General features: G+C 31.8%; 4 protein-coding genes and 1 long non-coding RNA gene across 8 annotated transcripts; 3 read left to right on the top strand and 2 right to left on the bottom strand.

Moving 5' to 3' along the window:
- Positions 1 to 160: 160 nt before the first annotated feature.
- LOC118051604 (cytochrome B5-like protein) lies at positions 161 to 2,489 on the bottom strand. Its single transcript, XM_035062279.2, has 6 exons — positions 2,330 to 2,489; positions 1,806 to 1,906; positions 1,675 to 1,715; positions 1,147 to 1,224; positions 952 to 1,043; positions 161 to 645 (listed from the first exon to the last, which is right to left on the bottom strand). Exons 2-6 carry the CDS (start codon positions 1,882 to 1,884, stop codon positions 579 to 581), a joined length of 357 nt encoding a protein of 118 aa, XP_034918170.1. The 5' UTR covers positions 1,885 to 1,906; positions 2,330 to 2,489; the 3' UTR covers positions 161 to 578.
- Positions 2,490 to 4,693: 2,204 nt separating this feature from the next.
- On the top strand, positions 4,694 to 6,898 carry LOC118051605 (senescence/dehydration-associated protein At4g35985, chloroplastic). Its single transcript, XM_035062280.2, has 5 exons — positions 4,694 to 5,472; positions 5,708 to 5,838; positions 5,947 to 6,113; positions 6,194 to 6,278; positions 6,600 to 6,898. Exons 1-5 carry the CDS (start codon positions 4,873 to 4,875, stop codon positions 6,766 to 6,768), a joined length of 1,152 nt encoding a protein of 383 aa, XP_034918171.1. The 5' UTR covers positions 4,694 to 4,872; the 3' UTR covers positions 6,769 to 6,898.
- LOC118051606 (uncharacterized) lies at positions 5,816 to 7,852 on the bottom strand. Its single transcript, XR_004688064.2, has 2 exons — positions 7,238 to 7,852; positions 5,816 to 7,143 (listed from the first exon to the last, which is right to left on the bottom strand). It is a non-coding gene; the product is annotated as an uncharacterized lncRNA (long non-coding RNA).
- A 4,607-nt stretch (positions 7,853 to 12,459) lies between these two features.
- On the top strand, positions 12,460 to 14,537 carry LOC118051607 (hypothetical protein At1g04090). Its single transcript, XM_035062282.2, has 2 exons — positions 12,460 to 12,725; positions 12,841 to 14,537. Exons 1-2 carry the CDS (start codon positions 12,638 to 12,640, stop codon positions 14,391 to 14,393), a joined length of 1,641 nt encoding a protein of 546 aa, XP_034918173.1. The 5' UTR covers positions 12,460 to 12,637; the 3' UTR covers positions 14,394 to 14,537.
- A 5,276-nt stretch (positions 14,538 to 19,813) lies between these two features.
- LOC118051608 (uncharacterized protein C3F10.06c) lies at positions 19,814 to 25,224 on the top strand. 4 transcript variants are annotated; one of them, XM_035062284.2, is made up of 8 exons: positions 19,814 to 20,224; positions 20,315 to 20,472; positions 20,676 to 21,375; positions 23,258 to 23,358; positions 23,458 to 23,566; positions 23,883 to 23,942; positions 24,206 to 24,330; positions 24,960 to 25,224. In XM_035062284.2, exons 1-8 carry the CDS (start codon positions 19,936 to 19,938, stop codon positions 24,972 to 24,974), a joined length of 1,557 nt encoding a protein of 518 aa, XP_034918175.1. In that variant the 5' UTR covers positions 19,814 to 19,935; the 3' UTR covers positions 24,975 to 25,224. The 4 variants fall into 4 exon arrangements, with proteins under 4 accessions (XP_034918175.1, XP_034918174.1, XP_073262528.1 ...); XM_035062283.2 differs by lacking the exon at positions 24,960 to 25,224 and having other exon boundaries at positions 24,206 to 24,556; XM_035062285.2 differs by lacking the exon at positions 24,960 to 25,224 and having other exon boundaries at positions 20,019 to 20,224; positions 20,320 to 20,472; positions 24,206 to 24,556.
- Positions 25,225 to 25,629: the final 405 nt, after the last annotated feature.

The raw sequence follows: 25,629 nt of genomic DNA, 5'->3' as shown, positions 1-25,629 counted from the left end.
TGATCTGAGCATTGCTGAAAAAAATTGTGCCTTTTATGCTATTAGATGGGCTTGGCCACATAAAATCTGAGATTGAGGATGGCAAATCAGGCAGTAGCTATACACAACTTAAGCAGAGTCGCATGAATGTTTTAAATTGCAAGGCAGTGGAGACAGAAAGAAAACCAAATAGATGCGAGCAAGGATTTCATTTAAAGGATTTATACCCTAATTTTGTAAAAGGCAAAACCTTTTATAGTGGACATGGTGCAGCCATATAGTGTTGGTCTGTTAGATCTCCATAGTTTAGTGTCTTCTCTAGAATGAGTAGAAAGATACATGGAATGCCACAATCGATTGAAAACCTGCTTGACGATTATCATGTTGTTCCTTCTTGTTACGACCTTGCAATTTCTGGTTCGTAAGGCTTACACCATGAAGCCACAGAGTTTGATAGAGGCCAACAACTGCTTGGTCTCTAAAAAAGCACCGATTGTAAAAGTCAGAATGATACAAACCAATGTGACATGAATGGCTAAAATAATGTTTTTGAAGCACACTTCTCTGGATAATTTTAAAACTAAAATCGGCAACAAATGTTACTGCTCAAGATCACCAATGTAGAAGTCACCGATCATGTCAAACACTCGTGTCGCATGTTGCGGCCTGCAAGCGTCGAATTAAAAATTGGAATTAATGTCTGCACACAGTTAAGGGAAAGCTGTGCCACCCCAGCTCAAAGTTTGACAGGTCTTTACAAATTGACTAAATAGTTTAAGCAATGCATGGAGTTGTTATAGTCCAAGCACCGCTGCAATGATCTTATATAATTCAGAGTCAAGAACAAGGCTCCCAAGGGCAGTCATGTGACAGATTCTTTAAATACATGTGCACAGACTCATGGGAAAACATTTATGTTACTACCAGATCACTTGTAAGTAAGAAAACTAATTCAGCTTGGTAGATACATACCCAAAAAACCCTTCAGTTGAATCATCTCCAGCATGTGCTAGGATGGCATCCCCACCTGGGTGTTCTTCTACATATGAGGTAACATCATACACCTGGAATCATAAAAAACAAGTGAAAGAAAACAAAAAATTACGACAAAATTATCAAACACTCTGAGATTCATATGGAGAATTAAGCAATGAACTCAGGCTATACCTTGTCCTTAATAATGATCCAACAATCAGTTCTCTTGTTATGCAGAGAGACTTCAGCTTTACTGAAAGTCTTGGATGCCTAAGAGAATGAAAAAAATTGTTCAAGACAACTGAGAGTTCAATAAAAACACTCCCAACATAATAAAACAAGCCAAGGACCTGTAACTCAAGTAACATTAGTGTCCCCCCTCCCCCCACGAGGTCTCAAGATTGAACCTCTCCTTTGTAACCAAGAAATAGAAAAGGAACAACAAGATCTGCTTTGAACAAGAACTTATATTTGAACAGACCAAAAGAATAAAATAAAGGCATGTAAGAGAATCACATCTACATTCATAAATTAAAGTACTTTCCACATAATAAAGCTGATCTTTAAAACTTAGGATCTATAATATTAAGTCATAAAAATTAAGCAACTGATATATATAATGCAGAAGCATGCATGCGTTCCCCTTCCCAACCCATGCTTCCTTTCTCTTGTTTCCAATGACAAAAATTTAGGATCTGTAATATTAGGCTAGAGACGCACCTTAATTCTGTTATCATTCGAATAAGCCTTTTCTGTTTGAGCTGCATTAGGCAAACTTCCAGAAATCAAACAGAGCATTTATTAAATTATTGATTAATGCTCAAAGAAGAAAGCAGGAAAGGAAGCAATACCAGATTTACGGTTTCTTGGAATCAAAATAAAAACTCCCAATAAGACTCCAAAAATCAAAGCCACCACAGCTATGACCATATCTCAGATTCAGCCCCTTCGACTGCTCAAAAAAAGAAAAGAAAAGAAAAGAAAAGAAAAGACCAACATTCAATTACAATGCCGTGTTCCATTCATAAGTAACAAATTGAACTCTAATATAAAAGTTAATAATAAGAAAAAAGAAGCATTCATATGCCATTCTCAATGCAAAGATTAGTTTTTTCGTTCTCTCATCTTTAACATGAAAGTTTCAAATGGGCATTTGATTTTTTAGCATTTTGAAAGTGATTTAAACCATTTAAAGAATTTTCCTTTTTCTCTTGTACTCCTTGAAAAACCAAATAGTTGATAGAAAGAATCGGAAAGTGTAGAGATGCGAAACTCCAAATTAAACAGTTCATCACATTAAGCTTAAAAAGAATAGTAGTAGTTTTGCTCGGTGAGACGACAAGACAACAGGTGGAGTTAAAGAGAGACAGAGAACCTGTAGTAGCAGTGGTGGTGGTAGCAGCGGAAGGTTGGCTTGCTTGGTTATTTCCGATCTCGCCGACGAGTTCGTGTCCCAGAATCTTTACTGTTGTTGAGTAATCATTGGGCAGCGAGTATTTCATTCCTAAGGTACTTGGGTCGGGTATTCCTGAGGTTATAGTTCTGGCCCATGATTAGTTTTTTTTCTAATTAATATAAATATTATAATTAACTTATATATTTTTAACTAATTCTATAAAGTTGAAGTTAATAGCCATATAAATCTTCAATAACTCTGAAAAAATTTAAATATGTAACTGTTATGGATCAAATTCAATAACTAATCAATTAAATTACTTCTCTTAATTACCTATGATTAGATTTTTGTTGCTTGGATAATGTATTATTTTTTCTATTTTTCTTTTAATTTCATCAAGATATTTTTGTTGGTGTTCATAAGCCAAGTTTAAATTTGGATTTCACTAAGTAAAATTAAAATTAAAATTAAAATTAAATATTACTCTAATACAATCTATATAAACACCATTAAACACAAGATAAGAGAGAATCTTATTTATTAGAGAACTTTATCTTCTTCTCTTAACTTAATGCTGATATTTTCTTTCACAAACTTATAAGCTCTTCATTTCCTATCTAAACTGATTTAGAGATCAAAAAGTCCCAAAAAAACTTGTTTTACAAATATTGTAGTTGTCCAAACTTAACATTGTGGATCTCTTCTCGACAAAAACAATTGGCTTGGCTGCTATTGAGAGTAATATGGTATTTTCATATTTTTTCACAATAAAATAATTAATTTTTTATTTAAAGTAAAAAATATTAAACTAAAGCCTAGATGTTTAAATTTTTTTTTTTTGGCAGCACAATAAAATAATTGAATTACTCTTGAATTTAAATTTTTTTTAATTGTATCTAAGGAATTTTTTATATTTTCATTATCTTTTTATTACTATTTGTTTTATTACTTTTGATTATTTTTAATATGTCAGATTTAATTTTTATTCTTTTTATCGCTATTTACTTCGTTTTTAATCTTTTTTTATTGATTTTTTTCAATTATATTCCTTAACATTTAATTTCATTTAATTTTTTATTTTAGATTTTATCGTTATTCTTTTATTCTTTGTTTGTTTTATTTTAGATCTTTTTTATTAAAGGTTTCTTTTCAATTTCCTTCCTTAATATTTTGTTTGTCAAGATTTTGACTTCATAATTTTTTTACATTTGTCTTCTATAAGATAATCCTGACAATTAACATGAAGACCTAGATCATGGGTTTTAAAGGTTAGCCCGAGTTGAATTAAGTTAATAATTAATATATATTTTTTAATATTAGATTTATTAGAGATTAGACTTTGTTATTTTTTTTTTCATTTCTCTTTCTATTGGGATCTTATGTGCTAGGTCATGATTTTGGATGAGTTAACTTAGGTTGACTTATGCTAATTTAGTTTTGTTCAGTATATCTATTGTTTTTTTTTTTTTTATCATGTTATTAAGTTAATTAAATTTATTAAATCTAATCAAGTTGATGACCGAATTCTCAGATTAAGGTAATGACCCAACTCTTAAAGATTTCTTTTATTTCTTTAAAAACACTATTATTTATATATATTTTATATATATATATAATTTTATTTTTATTTTAGAAAAAGGTTGTCAAATCTAATGTGGATCACTAATATAGTGTACATCTATAACAGATAAGTTCAATATGAGTGTGCATGTGATTTGATTGTATGCATTTTTTTTTTAAGTTTGATCACATTGATAGTAATATGTTCTTAAAAAAAAAGGCTTGACAATCTTTTCATCCTATCTATTTTTTTTAATATTTTTTATTTCTTAAAATAAAATTAAAAATAACATGAAATAGATAAAAAAAAAAGGTTAAGCTAAAATTAAATTTTAAAATATATAGATTAAATATATAGATTCTGAAATCACAAAGGTCAATTAATTATTTTTTCTAAAGAAAAGAGACTGAAATATAATTAACTTAAATAAGAAATAATGGATTATTTTTTGGTTTTGGAATGAAAATTAAGATTACTCTAGGATGATATATCTTGGCCTAGACTTGGATAAAATATAGAGGTATTTGGATGTATGGTAATAATTATTTTTTAAAATGTTTTTTTATTTGAAAATATATTAAAATATATTTTTTTATTTAAAAAAAATATTTTTAACATTAATACATTAAAATGATATAAAAATATATATAAAAAAAATAATTTTTAAAAAAATAAAGAATATTTTTAAAATATAAAAATAAACAAGCGCGTAAAAACTTATCTAAAGCTCTGATATTATCCCTTCCACCGAAAGGTATAGTTGCAAAAATTTATCAATCAATCAAGAATAAAAGACACGAGAAAGAGAATCAATTACAGCGCAGCTTTCTTTGTGAAGATACAAAATCTCCTTTTTACCTTTATACTCCTTCCCCTTCCTTCTATCACAAACAGCTCTTACCAGACGAAGAAATCTACTCGCCTGTTGTCCCGTTTGCTCAGAAAAGCCATCAACCAAAAAATGGGTTGTCTGAGGCCTAAAAGATCCAAAAGCACTTCTAACAAGAAAACCAACACACCTGAAGCTGCTTTCCTATCACAACAACAAAACCCACCAGGACCCAAAAATCTCAAACATGAACTTCTTTTGCAAATCCCAGCATGCACAGTTCACCTGATGGAAGCAGGAGAAGCTCTGGAAATTGCCAAGGGAGACTTCAGTCTTGTTAGAATCCTTGACGAGAATATTTCTCTTGCCACCATAGTTAAAATTGGTGACGATCTTCAGTGGCCTTTGACAAAAGATGAGCCAGTGGTTAAGTTTGATGTGTTGCATTACTTGTTCTCTTTGCCAATGAAAGATGGCGACCCTTTGAGCTATGGAGTCGCATTCTTGGATGAGTATGGAAGCAGCTTGGGCTTGCTGGACTCTTTTCTTTGTGAGCTCTCATGCTTTTCTGGGGCGGCAGCTTCTTCTGCTAGAAGTACTAGAAATGTTGACTGGAAAGAGTTTGCTCCAAATGTTGAATATTATAACAATTTTTTGGCCAAGGCTATTGCTGGAGGTACTGGTCAGATTGTCAAGGGGATCTTCAAATGTAGCAATTCTTACACTAACCAGGTTTGCTTTATTACGAATCATGAATCGTTGTTTCTTTCTGTTTGTAAATAAGTTAATCAGTATTATTTATTTGAACTCAATTTATGGTTCGTTGAGTGATAATTGAGTCTTAGACTTCAATAATTTAAGAGCTTACCTTGAAACATAAAAAATGTTAGCTTGTATAAGAGAAAAAGAAGTGCCATCATTCATGTTGCCATGGATAGTGATTCTAAAAATGAAGATAGAAAAGCAGGTCCACAAGGGAGGAGAAATGATTTTATCCAGAGCTGCAGAGGAGAAAAATGGTGCCATGGCAACAGAAATTAGCAGCAACAGAAGTGCTGGGTCCACAAAGAAGAGCAAAGTCAACAAAAGCATAAAACGGTATCCTAAGATCAGGCCATTTTCCATTACAAATGAGAACATGACAAAACTTTACCCTTCTTTTCAAAGCAAATGTTTGATTATTGCTTTTTACTTTTAATCACATAGTGTGAGAAAGCTGTCCAGGATGACAGAAAAGCTAAGCAAAACTATGCTCGACGGTGTTGGCGTCGCCACCGGGTCTGTAATTACACCTCTGGTTAAATCTCAAGCTGGAAAGGCATTCCTATCTATGGTCCCAGGAGAAGTACTCTTGGCTTCACTTGATGCTGTCAGTAAGTACTGAAGCTAAACTAGTGATCCTATTCTCTTCCTTCAAAAGTGTGATGACGTTTTCTGATTTTCCAAACCACAGATAAGATTATGGATGCAGCTGAGGTTGCTGAAAGACAGGCTTTATCTGCAACCTCAAAGGCTACAACCAGAATGATCAGTGATAGGTAATGACTCTCCAAAGGCAATATGCATGCATGCTTCCACTCGTGTGTGCGTTTCCCATAACTTAGTGACCATGTCACAATTATAATTTGATAAAAAGGTGTAGTGATCCAGCTCCAACCCCAAGTAAAGAAGCATTGTTTAAAGATAAATTTTCAGTTAATTCTCAATTGACATCATAAATACAATTACTCGAAAAAAGTTCACTTCTTTACTAAGTTCATTTCCCCTCTTTTTGGCATTATATTTCTCCATTCAGTAATGAGTAAACTTTACCATGTTCATTTTTCCTTGGCTATCTTCATCGCTATTTTGAGCAACAGGTTTGGAGATAGCGCAGGGGAGGCAGCTGAGGATGCGTTTGCAACAGCAGGGCATTGTGTGTGCGCTGCTTGGAATATATTCAAGATACGGAAAGCCATCAATCCAGCAACATCTGTTTCCACAGGAGTGCTTAAGAATGCAGCAAGGAATAGAAATAGGAGTTATTAACCTGCGGAGTGTATTTATCTTGTAGAACTTAATTGACCATTTTGCTCAATTGGTTCAAAGAACTGGTCACCAGAGCCACAAATTGTTGTCAAGCTTGAATAATATGACAAAATGCTCTGTTTTGTTGCCACTATTAATCGTATTAATGTTCCGAAATGTGAACGATCTATGCTCTAATGCGACAAAAAAGTGTAGATTATCTTTGGGATTTTGTCTCCATAAGAATAAGCAAGTTTTGGACAGAAAACTTACATCCCGTTGGGTTATCTTAATTCTTCTGGCTCCTGATGCATGAAATCTCCATTTCAAGCTCTCATTCCTCACCACAAAAGGAGCACAGCCTTTCAACATAGTAGGTGAAGCAAATAACTCTACCTGAAGATAAAATTATTAAACAGGAATCAGGAATAGAATTAAGCTCAAGGAGAATCAATCTCACAGTTTTAACTTATTATATATTGTTTTAAACCTGGGGTATAACGTTGTGTCATTTCATCTGCCTCTCGTCTTTCTTCTTCCTTTTCATTCATAGCAAAATAATTTCTCTTCGGACACAAGGCAAGAGTAGAATTAGAGGAGGCCTTTTCCGGCATGGTGGCCCTGAAATCACTTTCTTAACAAAACAGAAGAACCCAGAAACCAAAACTATCAACAAAGAGTTTCGCAGATTCCAGGATGCACAGTTCATCTGATGAATGAAGGAGAAGCTCTAGAGCTTGCCAAGGGCAAATTCAACGATAGCTCGAATCTTGGACACTTGCTAACATGGTAGAAGTTGGTGACAATCTCCAGTGGCCACTGACAAAAGATGAGCCAGCTGTGAAGCTTGATTCCCTCAACTATTTGTTTCTTTACTAATGATGGATGGAGGTTCTCTGAGCTATGGAGTGATTTTTTCAGAACAGTGTTTTAACTAATGCTGCAGAGGAAAAAATTGGATTCAAAGCAACTGAAATTAACAGCGATAAAGTTGCTGGGGCCGTACGTTGTCCAATTTGTTTAAGATAATAGTTAATGAATAATTTTAAAGTTAAATTAAAAATGGAGTACATTTATTTATTTTTAGGTTAAAATTTAATTTGTAATGTAAGCTCTTCAATATAAAATATTAATATAATTTAAATAAATTGTATGTAAATAAAATATTAATATAAAAAACTTAACCTATTTTGATGAAACTCAAAATCTATTTTTTAAAAAAAAACTTTTTTAGTATTATTATAAAAAAATTAAAAGTTAACATTAAGCTAAAGAGATAATCAAATTTTTAAAAAGAAAGGTCATAAAAAAACTCAAGTTTGAGTTTATTATAAGATAATTTTTTTTATTATAAAAAATTATATTTTGCCAACTAAAATTTTGAACTTGGATCTAATCTATAAAAAATTATTTTTTCTAACTCAATTTTTATCCTATCCAACTCATAAATAAAGAAGTTAATCATTTTTTTCCAGAAATATTTTATGCAAACATGAATAATTTTTTAAATTATAAAACATTAGATTTATAATTAAAATATTCAAGTTTAATTTTCGTTTATTATAATTAATTTTTTATTATTTTAACTTCTAAAATCAACTCTATAAAAAAAAGGGTTGAAAGAAAAGTTTTTAGCCATGCTTTGTTTAGATTTTACGCACTTTCTCATCTCAGATTTAAGTGTTTTTTTTTTTTATAAAAAAAAAAAGTTTTGAGCTTTGACTTTACTTACTAGTCTAGGATTTATGTTTATTTTGTTAAGAGATACTTAAATGCACATTAATAAAATTTTAAAAATAAATAATTTATTTTTTTACAAAAATAATGTTTAATCAATTTTACTATATTTCAACAAATATTCTTATTTGATTTTGTTTATTCTAATATATTATGCATGTCAGGATGATTAATATTCAATCGCTTATATTACTTTGAATATTTACTTAGTAGGCATGGTATAAATTTTACCTATTTTAGTCTTTGATTATATGTTTACTTTGATTTTGGATATTGAGATTATTTTTTAATATAGTATCAAATTTTTAATAATTAAATAATTATAAGTTTGATTCTCATTATTTTATTTATTTAATAAATAAATAATTCATACATCGAATTTAATACCATAATCTCCATAAACACAATGGGATAACCTTTTAAAGTAGTATCTGCAGCAAACAAAATGGGTTTTTCACTCAGCACATTTTGCTCCATGACCCATGCACAAAGACAACGTTTTTTGAGGTAGATCTTATGATTGTGGTTTTCAAATAAAAAATAAAAAAAAAAATATAGTTAGTTGAGATTAATTGGATTTATATATATATTTGGTAAAAATTATAGTTGAAGTTTATGTGCAGCAAAAAAAATATATAAAATGTTTGGTAGTTGTGCGATTGTAGTTGCTTTTCAAAGTGTTTTTTACTTGAAAATAAATTAAAATAATATATTTTTATTTTTTAAAAAATTATTTTTGATATCTGTGCATCAAAATGATCCAAAAACACTAAAAAATATTAATTTGAAACAAAGAAAAAAATAAAATTTTTTTAATTTTTTCAAAAGCGCTTTTAAAATGTAAAAATAAACAGAGTTTTACAAACTCAGTTAAAAAATATATAAAAACTGCTTCACAAAAACTGCATTTCAAACTCAATTTTTTAATAAGACTTGCAGTACAAAACATAGTTTTTACAGTTATCAAATATTTTACTGGATTTTTTTGCACCGCAAACACAAAAGTAAATACAAAACAAAGACAGCTGGTGTTACCTTGGTTATTTTAGACACTCCTTTCTCCTCATTGTGTGCCACTAACCCCCACAGACTTAATGCTTAATTTCCTCTTAATTTTTTGATTTGAAACTTCCACAGTTTGTTCTGTTTGCTTATTACTATGTTCCTCACTTCTCCTCATAGATAAACTTCCACAGTTTGAAAGCACTGCCTCTTGCTTTCTCTCTCACAAGGCTCTCCACTTTCCTCGGCATTGTCTCCTGCCTTTACCATGGGCTCTTGAAGAGTTGTCTTATTGGGCTTTATGGGCCAGTCGGGGTCTCTTTTCACCAGTCTAGCTTTTCTTGCAAATAGAACTCTTTTCGGCTCAGCTAGCCCTTTTGGGCTTCCTGCTTTCGTTACATTTGGAATCCATACGCTAGGAGGCAACCCATCCGGCTTCTGTTGATTATACATTTTCCGCCTAGTAGAACCGATCATAAAATTAAAATATTCTCATATAAAATAAAATAAATTATATTATAAAATTTAATTTGTAACCAACTCAATATTAAATAATAAAATTTAATTTGTAACCAACTCAATATTAAATAATAAAATTAAAAAAAAAACTTAACATGTTAAACACTATTCTCACGTCATAAGATTAAATTAATTTAATATAAAGTAAAAAAAAAATTATGAATTTTAATTTTCAATTAATCTAATATTAAATAAAAAAATTAAATAAAAAAAACTTTAACCAATGGAGTTACTAATTAAACCTGTCATTCGTATTATAAAATTGAGATAAGTTAATAAAAAATAAAGTTAATATTAAAAAAAATAAAAAAAAAATAAAAGCAAATATTTTATTAATCCCATAAAAAAAAAAATAGTCGGTGTACTGTTAATAAAATTGATTGGATGCTACAGGTTTTCCACATGCGTTGAAAAGATCTTATGGAGTAGAGAAATGAAAGACCGCTTCTTATTTATTTATTTACTTCTTCGTTGAGAATCAAAGGAGGACCACTTCGAATTTTAAATAAAATTGAAATCTTTGGAGCCATTAGGAGGGAATCGCTAGAAACGCTATTAATTTCTTTGGTTTGAATCACACCCAATTAAAAATTCACACCACACTTCTCTTCTCACATAATAATAAAAATGTGTTGAATATTTTTTAATTAAAAATTTATTTAAATACTTATTTTTGTTTTATGAACCTATCAAAATCACAAATTGAAAAGCATTCCTTGACAGAGAGATGATTGTCTCTGGTAGCACCGCGAATTTGACCGTAGCTGGCGCATCATTGCGCGGACAAAAGAGAGATGATTTCTTTTTTATAAAAAGACATGTTCTCCCATCATCAGGACAGCCAAACAAACCTTTTTTTATTGTCTCGGAGTACTCTCCAGCGCGGCCCCATTTCTTTCGATCCAGCTCATAATCACAAACGGGTAACCATTGGAGGGTGAAGATTTTCCATCATATACGCCTTGTTTGGTTGTAGGAAATTGATTTGTTATCTCGAAAACACTTTTTACATTTTTTTAGTATTTATTAGAGACTTCCTAATAGCTGAAGCAATTAAAATGCTCTCTCCTGGCACTGCCACGTATATGAAACCCAGTATGCTTCTACGAGTTATCTTGGTGACTCGGTGATGCAAAATCTGGTCCTGACTAGTTTTTCTCCGGGCCATCTTAAAAATTGACCATTTCAAGTTTGAGTAATCCAACGGGTCACCTTGAAGGATTTTATTATTTATTTTTCTTTATATCCTCTTTATTTTTTTTTTAAAATGATGATGTTTGAATTTAATTTTTTTTTAATCATATTATTTCATGATAGACTCATTGACTTTGCTGATGTATGAACTAACTGGCAAACCAGCAATTATAAGGTTGGGTCTACTAACCAATAACTACACTGGTGTTATTACTTAATTATCCTTAAACCTGAAGGCATGTTATATATGTTAGGACTTCACTTTATTATAAAATAATAAATAGAACATCAAAGGTGATAACTGTGAATTCTGAAATCATAACAATGTTTAAGTTTGGATATTTCTTTTTATTGGATACTTTTGTTAGAGATATATTTTCCTGCTATGATATGTTTGTGAGTTAATTACATCCAAATAGATGGATAATCATAATAGCTTTTAACAAGAATTTAAGACTTGAATGACAAGTTCTTATTGTTTACTTGTTTAAATATTGTTATAGCTTGTCTAGTTTTTTTTGAAGCGAAAAAAATACGGCATGGTTTTATACTTTTTATGATCTAGTCGATTAATTGATATTGTGGTTGAATTTAATTGATGTCAAGATTATAAATTGTAACACCAACTAGATTTTTATTACAATTTTCAATTGCGATATTTAATTAATATCGTGGTTTAGAAATACTATATTTAATTAAAGAAATGTCCTACCAGTTGATTTTCAAAGTGTTTGTTTTTAACATAAAATAATATAGTTTTTTATATTTTAAAAAAATTTTTTTGACATTAATATATCAAAACTATATATATATAATTTAAAATAAAAAATTAAAATTTTTTAAAAATACAATTTCAAATACATTCCTAAACAAACACTAAATATCGCAGCTCACAACTAATGTATCTAAAAATATGTCATTTCCCCAAAACATTATGCTAATATGTTAATTCTTTATTTTTCTTATTTTGTATAATAATTACACAATTTGTTCCAATAATTTGTGGCTTGGCCCACTCAGTTTTAAGTATCTCATTTATGTCACACGTCTATATAGAACCATAGTCAACTGCTACCATCTGCTACTCAGCTAGGTGATAATTTAAGGAAAAAAAATCCAGCTAGCTGTGCCTTCTCGCAGGGAAAAAAAAAAAAAAAAGAGAAAAGGAAAAAAGACAGCGTGGTCTAAAATAGACGTTAATAATTTTCCACGTTTCAAACCAGAGAAGTCTCCTCCTGTCTTCCTTGTAATGTCCATCGGCTGCTATCATTTTTTCTTGGAGGCTCTCTCTATATATACATAGGCTTAGCCTCTCAACATTTATCCTCAAGCACTTGTCTCCTGAGGAGAAAATTCTTGCAGGCTTTAATCTCCCGTCCTTCCATATACTCAAATTCATTTCCAACTCATTTCTCTAATTAATTTGCACAATTCAGTAATGGGGAACGGTACCTCAGCTACAAAAGTGGCATTACCCATTGATACCCCTTTCAAGCTTCCTTCTCCATTGCCATCTTTACCACAAGGTTAGTTTTCTTCTCTTTTCTCTTCTTCCTTGCAATATCTCATCATGTTTAACTTTGATGTTCTAAGAGAAGATACATCGGAACTAACTGAAACTTATGCATAAATCATGTACAGGTGAAGGCTTTGGGAATGGAATCATTAATCTAGGGAGTGGATTACAGGTGTGTCAGGTAGTCTCTCTCAACAAGATTTGGGCTACAAATGAAGGTGGACCTGATAACCTTGGAGCTACCTTCTTTGAGCCCTCACAGATGCCACAAGGCTTCTCTATGCTGGGTTGCTACAGCCAGCCCAACAACAAGATGCTACACGGGTGGGTTCTTGCAGGTAAAGATGAGACAGGTGAAGCCTTGACGAAACCAGTAGATTACACTCTTGTTTGGAGCAGTGAATCCTTGCAGATCAAGCAAGAGGGTGCTGGCTACATTTGGCTACCTACTCCTCTTGACGGTTACAAAGCTCTAGGCTGTGTAGTCACCACCTCCCCTGAAAAGCCTTCCCTGGAAAAAGTCCGTTGTGTTCGGTCTGACCTTACCGACGACTGCCAGATTGACAAATGGATATGGGGACAGGGCAAGGAAAGCGATCCAAATGGTTTCAATGTTTTCAGCCTGCGGCCAAGCAACAGAGGAACTCAAGCTATGGGCGTCTCTGTTGGCACATTTGTAGCCCAAAACACTACCAGTGCTTCTATTTCTCTAGCATGTTTGAAGAATATGGAGTCGAATTTATCTTGTATGCCTACTCTGGACCAAGTCCAAGCAATCTTCCAGGCCTACTCTCCTCGGATATATTTCCATCCCGATGAGGAATACCTTCCTTCCTCAACAAGATGGTATTTCACCAACGGAGCATTACTATATAAGAAAGATGAAGAGTCCAAACCTGTCCCAATCGAACCGACCGGCTCAAACCTTCCTCAAGGTGGTTCCAATGACGGTTCTTACTGGCTGGATCTACCTGTGGAGGAAGCAGCAAGAGAAAGAGTGAAGAGAGGAGATTTACAAGATTGCCAAGTCTATCTACACATAAAGCCAATGCTCGGGGCCACATTTACTGATATCGTTGCTTGGCTTTTCTACCCTTTCAACGGTCCCGGCAGGGCTAAGGTTGAATTGATCACCGTTCCACTAGGAAAGACAGGACAGCATGTTGGTGATTGGGAGCATGTCACGTTGAGGATTAGTAACTTCAATGGACAGCTATGTGGTCTCTATTTGTCGGCCCACAGCGGGGGGACATGGTATGATGCTTCAGAGCTTGAGTTTCAAGACGGAAACAAGGCTGTCGTCTATTCATCCTTAAATGGCCATGCGATGTATGCGAAGCCAGGTCTCGTCTTACAAGGGACTGGGAATATAGGAATCAGGAACGACACAGCCAAGAGTAATAAATTCATAGACGCCGGAGCACGGTTTTCCGTGGTGTCAGCTGAGTATATGGGCTCCAGTGTCGTTGAACCACCGTGGCTCAACTATCTGAGGAAATGGGGTCCCAACATCACTTATGATCTTGCCGAAGAAGCCGAGACGGTGGAGAAACTGTTGCCTGGAAAACTCAAATCTGCCTTTGACAAGCTGGTGAAGAGCCTGCCGAAAGAAATATTCGGGGAAGAAGGGCCTACCGGTCCCAAATTGAAAAGAAACTGGACCGGAGATGAAGTCTGAATGTAGATCAGATGCTTTAAGTTCTTTTCAACGGGGAGCGAACAAAGGAGAATATTTGTGCTGTTATAAAACCCTATTGATAAAGCTTCATTGTTGGATATATATTTGTTTACAAATAAATTAAATAATTTGGAAATCAAGAAACGGGCCTCCTGTTTCGATCATGCAGAAGATTTGCATGATGCTATGAAACACAGTCAATTAATTTGTTTAGAGCTAGGTGATGATTTTTTTTAAATTACAATATTTAAGTTATAATTCAATGTTCCACCTAAGAACCAGGCCGGAATATCAGAGCTTCCTATGGTTTGCACGTTAGTATTTATTATCTATCTATATATACCTTGGTTCGCATGCACCCACGTATTTGATTAGACCTAATCAAAGTTTAATACGTTACTTATTAACCTAATCATTATTCTAGATTATTGCATTTTCAATTGACTTGTTCCGAGAAATATCTTACCAGTTCCGAAAAATAATAAAAAGAAAAAAGAAAATCATTTTAGAAAACATAGAAACGGTTTCGGACAACTACTAATATCCATGGCCCTGCCAGGGAAATGCCGGTCATTCTACTTTTTATTTTTATATTATTTTAATGTATTGATATTATAAATAATTTTTTAAAAAATAAATAAAAAATATTATTTTATTATATATTTTTAAACAAAAAATTACTTCATGTTAATCAACAACCCTAATGTGAAAGTGAATCCTAATTCAAATTTGGCAGCTTTGAAAGTGTGCTTGATGCGGTCAAATTCATGGCTCTACCAAATAAATAAATAAATGAGGTGTAGATATGGTTGGCTAAGGATGGCTGACTTCCGGGTTGGCGATGGATTAATTATAGAAAATTAGAAATAATTCATAGAACATGACCCGCGCAAATTGAGATTATGGCACATATCTTCTAATTCACAATTTGAAATGTATGCCACACACCTTTTATTTTTTTTGGGCATTAAAAACATGATATGATGAATAAGTACTCTCCGTGCACCCACAGAAAAAAATGTGGCTATGACACACACAAATAGCGTGTTTTGCATTGCAAATAAAATGTCATTTGTTTTTTTTTTAAAATAATTTTTCAATGTTTATGGATTGATTTTTTAAGGCCGGACTAATTCTCCCTAGTAAAATATTATCCATTATGGCTCATCCCAATTAAACTTTAATGCCTCACGATTTTATTCCTAACAGCTCGCAGCTCCCAAAATACTTTATACAAGGTTAGCTATCAACTACCTTAATATGTTCTAACTTTGAATACTGTTCTCTCGATGTGGGATGCTACAATCCTTTAATTTAAGAACAAGTTGTCCTCAACTTTGATACCATATGTAAGGCCTGATTTATTTTTCCTTGCAGAATATTGTCTGCTATGACTCAGTTCAACTTGACTTCCACGCCTCATTATTTTGTTCTTGGCAGCTCATAGGCTCCAAAACATGTCCTACAAGGTTAGGCACCAACTGCTTTAATATGTCCTGGTTTTGAACACTCTTCTCTCGATGTAGAATATTACAAATTTTGATATGTTTATTTCAAAAATAAATTTACAAAAAAAAAAACATTTTAAAACATAATATTTACTACATTTCCAACAAATTCCACACAGGTGTGTGTATATATATATTCACGTTGTAATGTTAACTTGACCCTGTCACAATTCAAAACAAGAAAAAGAAAACCCTAATTGTTTTGCAAATTTCAACTCACCTTGTTTTCTTCGGCAGATAGGAAAATGAGTTTACAATGAAGGAAATCACTATCCAAACAACAACAAATTAAGAAATCCTAATCCATTTACAATTGTTTTAACCCATTTGCTTCATCTTGCGTGCTTATATCTATTCTTTTTTTTTTTTTCTTTTTCTTTGAAACCCTAAAATTAACTTAAGTTGATTTGAAAGACTCATGGAAGTTAACGTAGAAATTAAAGGATGAAGAAAATCAGATATTTTTATTCATATGTTTTAACATAATATATATTTCAATTACAAATACAAAACTTAAAACAATGGATAGCAATCCTAAAGATACACTACTTGAACTTGAATCCTAATTGAATCAAATTCTACTTCTGTCTGAAATTAATCTGCAGCTTGTCTCTAAGAAGAAGACAACTTGTAAACACTTGTTAAGAAAACAAGAACAAGGACTTGAAAGCAAACAAACACTTTGCCAAGCAATATTTCCATGCAACACCATTTTGGGAACATTGTGCAAACTATGCTTCAAAAAAATTTAATTTTTTTTTGTTAAAAATTATTATTATTATTATTTTATGTTTTGAATTGTTTTGACATGTTAATTTCAAAAATAATTTTTAAAAAATAAAAAATATTATTTTAAAAATACTTTAAAAAAACAACCACAACCATACACCCATTTTAAAAATTATCTTCACTTAGCGTGGTTTTAATTTGATCAAGGCTTCTTTTTTTTTTTTGTGTGTGGCCGCCATCCTTTTATTGGCTTTGATCCCTTGAGCTTTCCTATAAAGAGAAAATTCGTGCATGTTGCTCTCCTTGTAGCTGCACGTTTACTTTTGTATGGAATTCTAGATCACATGATCATAAGCCAAACATATCATTCAAACACAAAGATATAGTTATTAGATTTTTTGTTTGCATATAATTAATGAAGTGTTGGTTTGGATTATGAAGAAATGATTGTCATGAAATTTGGTTGTTTAAAATAAATAACTTGGATAGGGTTCATTACTAAAAAATTGACTAATGCAAGCAAAAAAACCGATGAAATGTCTTTGTCGGTATATTGCAGTGAACTTTACCGACATAATTTTTCATCTCCGTATCATTCGGTAAGCACGGACAAAACTTTTTCATTAGTATATATCAATGGAATATACAGTGAAAAAATAAGGAATAAAAAAAGTCAAACAATATGATGACGTGAAACTTTTACCGACAGGATTAACTCGACGGTAAATTACGTCCTTAAATACGCCGACGGGAAAAATTCCTCAATATATATCAATAAAATTACAGACAGTATTACAATGAGATTAAAAAAAAACAAATTGCACGGTAACATGATATTTTTACCGACAAAATGACCGACATAGTTACCATCATAATAATTATATCAATCATTCTTTTAACAATATTTAATTTATGACTTGCCAATCAACCCTCCTCTTCTCCTTCCTTATTTCTCTTTCTTCCTTATACATTTTTTATTCAACAAACAACCACCCTTTCCCCCAATCTCAACACAATTAATCAACCTCCCACAACAAATCTAGCTACCACAACACTTGATTTGTTAGCATCCATGTTCTGATAAAAATTTTATTAAGGATTCTTCATCTTAAATAAGCAAATCTATTATTTTTTTATTTGAACACAATTTTAAAATGTTAATTTTTTTTTTGTATTTTTTGAAGTATATATATTTTGTTTGGGTGTTTACTTGTTTTATAGTTTTTTCACATACAAATTAAATTTATTGTATGGTTTTATGATTTGTACATCTTAGGGTTTATTTTAGATTTTTTTTTAAAAAAATATATTTGTTTGTAAATTGATGAAAACTTATGTCGAATTTTTTACTTCAGTGTTCTGTGATGAAATAAATAATTACTTATTTAATGAGTTCATTTTATATTTTTTTCAATTTCATTGCGGAGTTGTAATTTTTGGTAAATATGTAAAAATTTAAATTTATATAAATAATTGATAATAAATTAAGAGAACTATTAAAATAGATTAAATAAATTTGAGCTAAACAATATTTTTGCAAATTTATTTAGTTAATATATGTTGTCATTATTTTTTTATATAGGTTTGATATAATTAATGAATTATCGTAATGGTTATATCGAGATTCACCCTAATGGTTGTAGGTGATGAATTATTATAATGAGATTCAGGATTTTATTACTTATACAATATTTAATCCGAGAAATATTAGTAAAAGCGATATTAGATGCTCATATAAGAGGTGTAAGAATAAAAAGTTTCTCGATCCAGATGTTATAACGATGCATTTTCTACAAAAAAACATTCATGAAAAAAATACCTATATTAGTATCCACATGAAGAACCATATGTTTCTTACAATACCATGACAGTAAAGATGGTTGAGTTAACTTTTAGTGTTAGCATCGTGCTTGGAGTTGTAAATGACAATAATAATTCTTATAGAAATATGGTTATGGATGTGATAGGAATGAATCAGGATCATGTTCAATCATAAATGAAGAACCTTAATGTAAACGAGATCAGGTTTTTTGATCTTTTAAAATATTCTGATCAACTATTATGGGATGATTGTATAAAACATAATAAATTATTAATCATTGCACAGGGTATAATAATATTTCTATTGTATTTCAAAGTGCAAAAAACCAAAAAAGCCCTAGGTTAACAACTCAGTTTTTTTTTTTTTTTTACTCTAAAGGTAATTAAGTATTTTAACTATTTCAATGCTTTTGAAAAGACTAAAAATCCCCTAGCAACAACTCAAGAAATTGTTAAATCTAGGGACAAAACTATATTTTTACTGTGCAAAAAATAAAAATAAAAAATAATAATATATCCCTAAACAATCTTTTAATGACTAATGGACCAATAATAAAGACTAAAACACCCTCAATATCATCACACTTTTTTTTTTACTCAAGGGCAAAAATATAATTTTATTATAGCAATCTATGTCTCCTGCTACAATGAAAAACCCACACGATTTAAAATTTTTGTTAATGGTTTTGTGTCATTTGACATTATTTTTTTCAATATTAATTGATAGATAATAATCTTTTTATCATATTTGATATTATTGCTTTGCTTGCTTAAACCTTTTTGACATTCATTGTTGCAATTACTTTTAGGTACAAGTTAGATTTTTTATGTTATTCTCACACAATTGGGTATGCATTTCATCTATATTGTTAATTTCTGAATTATTTTATTGTAATATTTGTGATATTATATATATATATATATATATTTTTATAGATGTTTTTTGCTTGATTTAATATTTATAAAGTATATTAATTAAGTACAAGTACAAGTACAAGTACACATCAAATATAATTTTAGTTTATTGTAAAAATAGAAAGATATATGGCATCTATTTCATAATACTAATTATATTCATGGACTTGTTTTGGTAAAATCAATATATAGAATAATAATAATTGTTAATTCAATAATTAAATAATATTCGAATAATCATAATACATAAAATATATATTAATTTCAATATTAAAAAATACCTTTGTAAATTATTTTTTATTAATTAATATATAAATTAATAAATTGTTAATTTATTGATTATATAATATCTTAATTAATTAATAATTCCTTGTGTTTTAAAAAATATTAATTTTATTAAGGTTTTTGTTTTTTTTTTTTTAAAAGAAAATTTTTCCTCGTAATTATCAACTCTTCATTCATCCCTGTCTGATTCTGACACAAAAAAAATAAAATCTTTCTTTGCCCGGCGGCCTGGCCTTGTTTAATTCTAAAACCTAAGAATAGAAATCAGGCGAAACTGAGTTGAAATGGAGGACTACAGAGACGGGAAACTAAGCATATACAGAGCAGCAAGAAGCATAAAACGCAGAGACAACACAGTCTACAACGCATTGCAATCAATCCACGAAGACTCAATATTTGTGGGCGAAATCTCTCAATTATGGCCAGACCTTCCTCTTATAGCCAACCTCCGTTGTGGCCTCTGGTACTCTCCAAAATTCCATTCTACTTGTTACTTCAAATCCACTGATGGTCACACCAACAATTGGTCCTTCAATACCTCTCGCCTTAATCTCCATGTTGCTCTTCTTTCTGGCAAGTCCTATTAATAACATTTTTCTATGTGGTTTTTTTGTTATTTTTGTAGCTGATACTGAATTTTTGGGTTCTTGTTAAATTGGTTAGGACAGAAAGGAGGATGTATTATCGTGGATTCTACTCGCAAAGGGAAGAGGTTTCCTGATAGCATGTCCAAAACAATACCCATTTGGACGTGTGTTCTGAACCGTGCTATTCTTAATTATAGAAATAAAATGCTTGATTCTGGTTTGCTGATGAATAGGGTGAGCTTTTTCTTTGTTGTTTATATGTCTTAATTTAATTCGATCCTACTTCCGTTTGTTTTTAAATGTTGTCTTGGAGTATATATGGCTCATTGCAAGTTATATTTAAGCGTAAATTTTATTGCTTCTTGATGTCGATATGGATTCCTTTGTGTTGTTGTCTTTCTTCTATCGTGCATTTGTGACCAAATTGCTTGTGACAGGAGGTGGCGGATTATTCTAATTGTGCTGAAGATGTAAAACTAAAAAATCATAATTGGGATTGTTCTTTTCATCTACCACTTTGGGTTCCAGATACAGAGAAAGCGGCAATCGAGGAACGTATAGAAAAATGGACTAACCAGTTGGAAGCAAGTGGAGCTGATATTGCATCTATTTCTTCCTGCTTGAAAAAGCCTCTACGCCCTTTATGGATATCACAGAAGACTGTAATCTGGTTAAATGAAGTACCTGATCATAATCAGTGGGATTTCACTCCTATTATACTTGTTTCTGCTTCTTCTTCAAGTGATGTTTTTCGAAATAAGACTACCTCAGAGTTTAGCTGGAATTATATTCCAGGAGCTGGAGACGATGAAGAAAGTTGGGCAAGGGGTTTGACACCCACCCATTTCTGGAGTCATGTGCATGATCTTATTAGTTCAGGACCTGATCTTTGTAACCAAAAGGTTGCTGATATAGTTGAAAAGGATAGAGTATATCGTGCTCATAGGGGAGAGCATGCTCCTCAAGTTACTGTCAAGAATCTGAAGATGGCTGATGATGTGGCTGATGTTTCTAATGTAGAACTACCATTAGCTTCAAATATGCATAGTGATGATACTACTTTACAGCCATCTAATGATTATTGTACAACATTTTGGATAGGATCAACCAATCTTGTTATAGGAACAACTAAACATGGTATGCTTTCTATTTCATATATATATATTTTTTTAATTTGGCATGTTAATATGTTAATTCAACATATTATCCTGTTCAAATAATATTCCATTTGATTTCCAGAAATTTAGGATTCATTATTTTGAAACTGCTATTTTATTACTGTCATGTTTGTCATGTCTCATTTTTTGAACGTAATATTTGAGCAGTAAAGAATATGTGCTGTTTTTTTGTTTTTTGAATCTTTTCTCTCTAGTATTTTTTGTAGGGAATGTCTAAATGGTAAGAATAGAAAACATGCCAATTAGGAATTGAACTCTCTTCAACTAGACCTGTTACAGATCAGATTTTGTTGCATTTACTTCAAAACAAAAGGTTTTAGCAAAACCTGTATCGTCTTATGAAGAGCCTGGTTGATCTGTAAGATATCAAAAGAACACAATTTCTTTTAGTTTACTATTTTTTTTTCTTTTCTTTTTTTCTGAAATAGCTTAGTGAAATTTAAAAATAGTACATTATCCTCAGTTTAATTAACATATTTGATATTATGAAAACACATAGAAATCAGATTATCATGAATGCTTAAAATCCTTACATGCCTTTTGATTTGGAATCTTAAATTCCAAAACATGGCTTATTTTCTTATCTATCAAGTAGTTGCTTTATCACACAACTTTTCCAAAGTACAACACAATGTTTCTCACATTTGCACTGTATATTATAAGCAAAATTTTCTTTTCAAGGCATTTTGAGTACTGTTTAGCAGTCATTTTTTGGTCCTTTGATTTTTGGAAAGTAGCTTTTTAACTTGAATTATCAATTATTTTCATAAGATGGTTCTGCTCTCTATTAATATAGGTCTATAATATTTTTCCTCAATAATCGGAAGAAGCTTATCAACTGTTCATTGCATCCCATTCTTGGTGGCATACTATGTTGGCATGCTTCTGCTGAATACTATGAATAAGCATTCTGAACACCATTATCTTTCATTTAGTACAAACCCATGTTTCTAGATTACTGGTTTATCAAATTCTTTTTATATGTCCAGTATTTTCTTTGGATTTCCAAGCTCATTTTGAGTACTGTTTAGCAGTCATTTTTTGGTCCTTTGATTTTTGGAAAGTAGCCTTTTGACTTGAATTATCAATTATTTTCATAAGATGGTTCTGTTCTATATTAATATAGGTCTATAATATTTTTCCTCAATAATCCGAAGAAGCTTATCAACTGTTCATTGCATCCCATTCTTGGTGGCATACTATGTTGGCATGCTTCTGCTGAATACTATGAATAAGCATTCTGAACACCATTATCTTTTATTTAGTACAAACCCATGTTTCTAGATTACTGGTTTATCAAATTCTTTTTATATGTCCAGTATTTTCTTTGGATTTCCAAGCTCATGAATTGAGGAAAGACTTCCCTTATTTATATTGTGTTGAGAGAGGGAATTTAAATGGTCATAAATATGGAATCTATTAGACTGATTCTGTATGAATAAGAGTACTGTCACTTGGACAATGTCAATGGCAGAGGGCGTTGCAGCAGGTGAGGCTGCTTTAGCAGTGGGTCCAGTGAACGAAGTTGGTGTATGTTTCAGGTGCTAGTCTCTATATGGGTTGTACTTGTCATTGTGAAGATTTTGGTGGGTTTTGGAGGTGCAGAAGGAGGTGATTTGCATAGTATATGATACTCGGGCATATATTGCTATGGGGAAAGTATATCAAAGTGCCTGCAATATGGTGTAGTTATTGCTATGGCTATGAGAATATGTGAAACACTGTAGTGTTGTAGGCAACATGATTAAGTGGTAGATAATGTCGTTCAAGCCATAATACATGATTATCCATTTTGTTTCTCTTCTTCTTACACTTATTTTTGTGTTTACTTGTTGATGCAGCTGCACTTATGTCTAATGTTGATTGCATATTGAACTGTGATAAAGAACCAGTCTCTATCAATCTTCCAGATTCTGAAGCCCATTTGCATCTTCCTATGGTGGTGTGTAAAAAGAATTGTTTACAAGATTTAACCATTTTCTGGAAGCACTATTCTTTTATAGGAATGTTGTTTCACTTAAATATAAGTTTTTTCTTCCAGAGCTCGAAACTGGATAGGTTTTCCTTGTTCAACAATCTTCCAGCTGCGGTGAACTTTGCAAAATTGAACCTTAGAAAAGCACATAGACTTCTAGTTTGTTGCCGTAGTGGTAAGGATCCCTAAATGAGATCTTGCTAGTAATGATTTTTATTGAATATGCTTAGTGATAGATTTGTTGCGGGTTTTTTTTAGCCCAATTTGGTTTTATGTTTTAGCATTTGAAATGATTTTTTTAACATTTGTTCAATACCATTTTGTGTCTTTTGAACTTCAAAAACAGGGAATACAAGCATATGTGATTGTCCTTTTGATGGCTATGTTATGGATTTGCTAGAGAAATGGAATTATTAATATTATTTTTATATATTCTTGTGAAATCACGGAAACTGTTAGATGACTACTAATATGTCTTTACTTGTTTCCAGGTGAAGATATCAGCGTGTGTATTTGTCTAGCTATTTTGACATCATTATTCGATGATAAAGGTATGATGCTTGCATATTGCATTGAGATTGTGCCATTCCTGGCACTCATAAAAGAGAAATTATACACCAGAAGAAATTATTTATTTATTTTCTTGTTTTGTTGTTGAAGATATGATAGTGCTTTCCCAGCATATATTTTGTTTGGCCTTTTATTCTCATTTTGTTGGCATCAACCCTACTTTGCTCCTTAGAACATTGCCAAATAATTCAAGAAGTATGTTTTCTTGTAATTCTCATTTTCTGATGTTTGGCCCTTGGATCAGGAACTTTTGATGATGGAAGATCCTTCAGTGAAACATGTATTACTAAATTGGAGATGCGGCGTCGTCTTGTATTTGTCTGTAAATTTGGAATAACTGCTCGACCATCAAGAGGAAATTTGAAACAGGTTTTTGGTTTTCTTACTGGAGGAAGTGCTGCTTCTTCCTGACCATTACTCTCCACTTTGACATTGTTGAGCTGCTTGTAGGCTGGCATAACCTCATAAGCAATACCTTAGGACACTCCTGGAAAATCCACAGCTGTGCATCTTACAACATTGAGCAAGTCTTTTGCAACTGTTCAAAACCTCTTTGCACTGTAACACTGAGCTAAAACTGTTTTTGTTTCTCTCATGCATCCGTCTACACAAGATCAAACTTTCTGCTGAACTAGGATCGCACTGTTCTACTTTTGCTAATCACCATTTCTTTCAGTTGAGCGCTCATGCCTGACCCTACATGACATTATAGAGAAAGTAGTGATTGAAAAGCGTTTCTTGGGTGATAATTTAGTGATCCCCGCAATGACATTGCTAAACATACCCAATTAGCATCCTTAATCTACATGCAGTAGTTGTTCCACCGTTCAAATGGATCTCGTCTTCAAAGTTCAAATGCTTCTTTTCTTTATACATGGATAGATTAATGGCTTTACAGCAATAAAAGCAAGCTTATAAAGATGCGTGCCACTAAAGTTAATCGCATATATGATAGTGGCTGGCGTCTCCCTAATATTTTTTTGCATGGCCATAATCAGAAAACACAGCACTAGCGGGGAGGATGACAGGAAAACAAACTAAGAAAGCAGCATGGACCCCATTTTGGGGATGGAGGTGATGACCCTCTATTATTTTAATCTTCTTACCTCACGTTTTTGGCTTTCCATCAATCATCATCTTCGACACATTGTTGATTTCCTTGAGTTTGTGTGGAAGGGAAAGGAATTGAATACAAAATAAAACCAGTACGTGACAAAATGTTTGATCTATTTGCCTGATGATGAGATGGTTTTAGGTGAATGTTTGCAGTTTATTCGGGAGTTCTTTCCTTGCATAAAATAGGGCTTAATCTTTTGGTGTGACCACAAATAAGAACAAGAAGAAGAAGAAGACGTTGGTAGAGTCAATCCCATCATCTTTAAATACTCTGTTATTTTTCTGTTCTCTTGCACGCTTCTTAGATTAATCTTACATCATAGACAAACTGGTGGGTTGGGATTAAAGTTGAGGAAGTCCCACCTGGCATGTCTAAATCCCACTTTGTTACCCTAATCAATCAATCAATCCATCCATAGCTTGGATTACTGTGAAACTTTAATCTCTTTCTCTTTTCTTTTTCTTTTTTCTATTCTGCACATTTTTCGTGGTAAAAATATAATTCTTACGTAATAATATTAAATATAAAAAATGATTAAAAAAACTTTAAGA

Source organism: Populus alba, chromosome 18 (assembly GCF_005239225.2).
Source record: "Populus alba chromosome 18, ASM523922v2, whole genome shotgun sequence".
In the NCBI taxonomy this organism is placed as follows: Eukaryota; Viridiplantae; Streptophyta; class Magnoliopsida; order Malpighiales; family Salicaceae; genus Populus; species Populus alba.
Note: the sequence above shows the minus strand (reverse complement) of the source record. Positions and strands in the feature narration are given on the sequence as shown.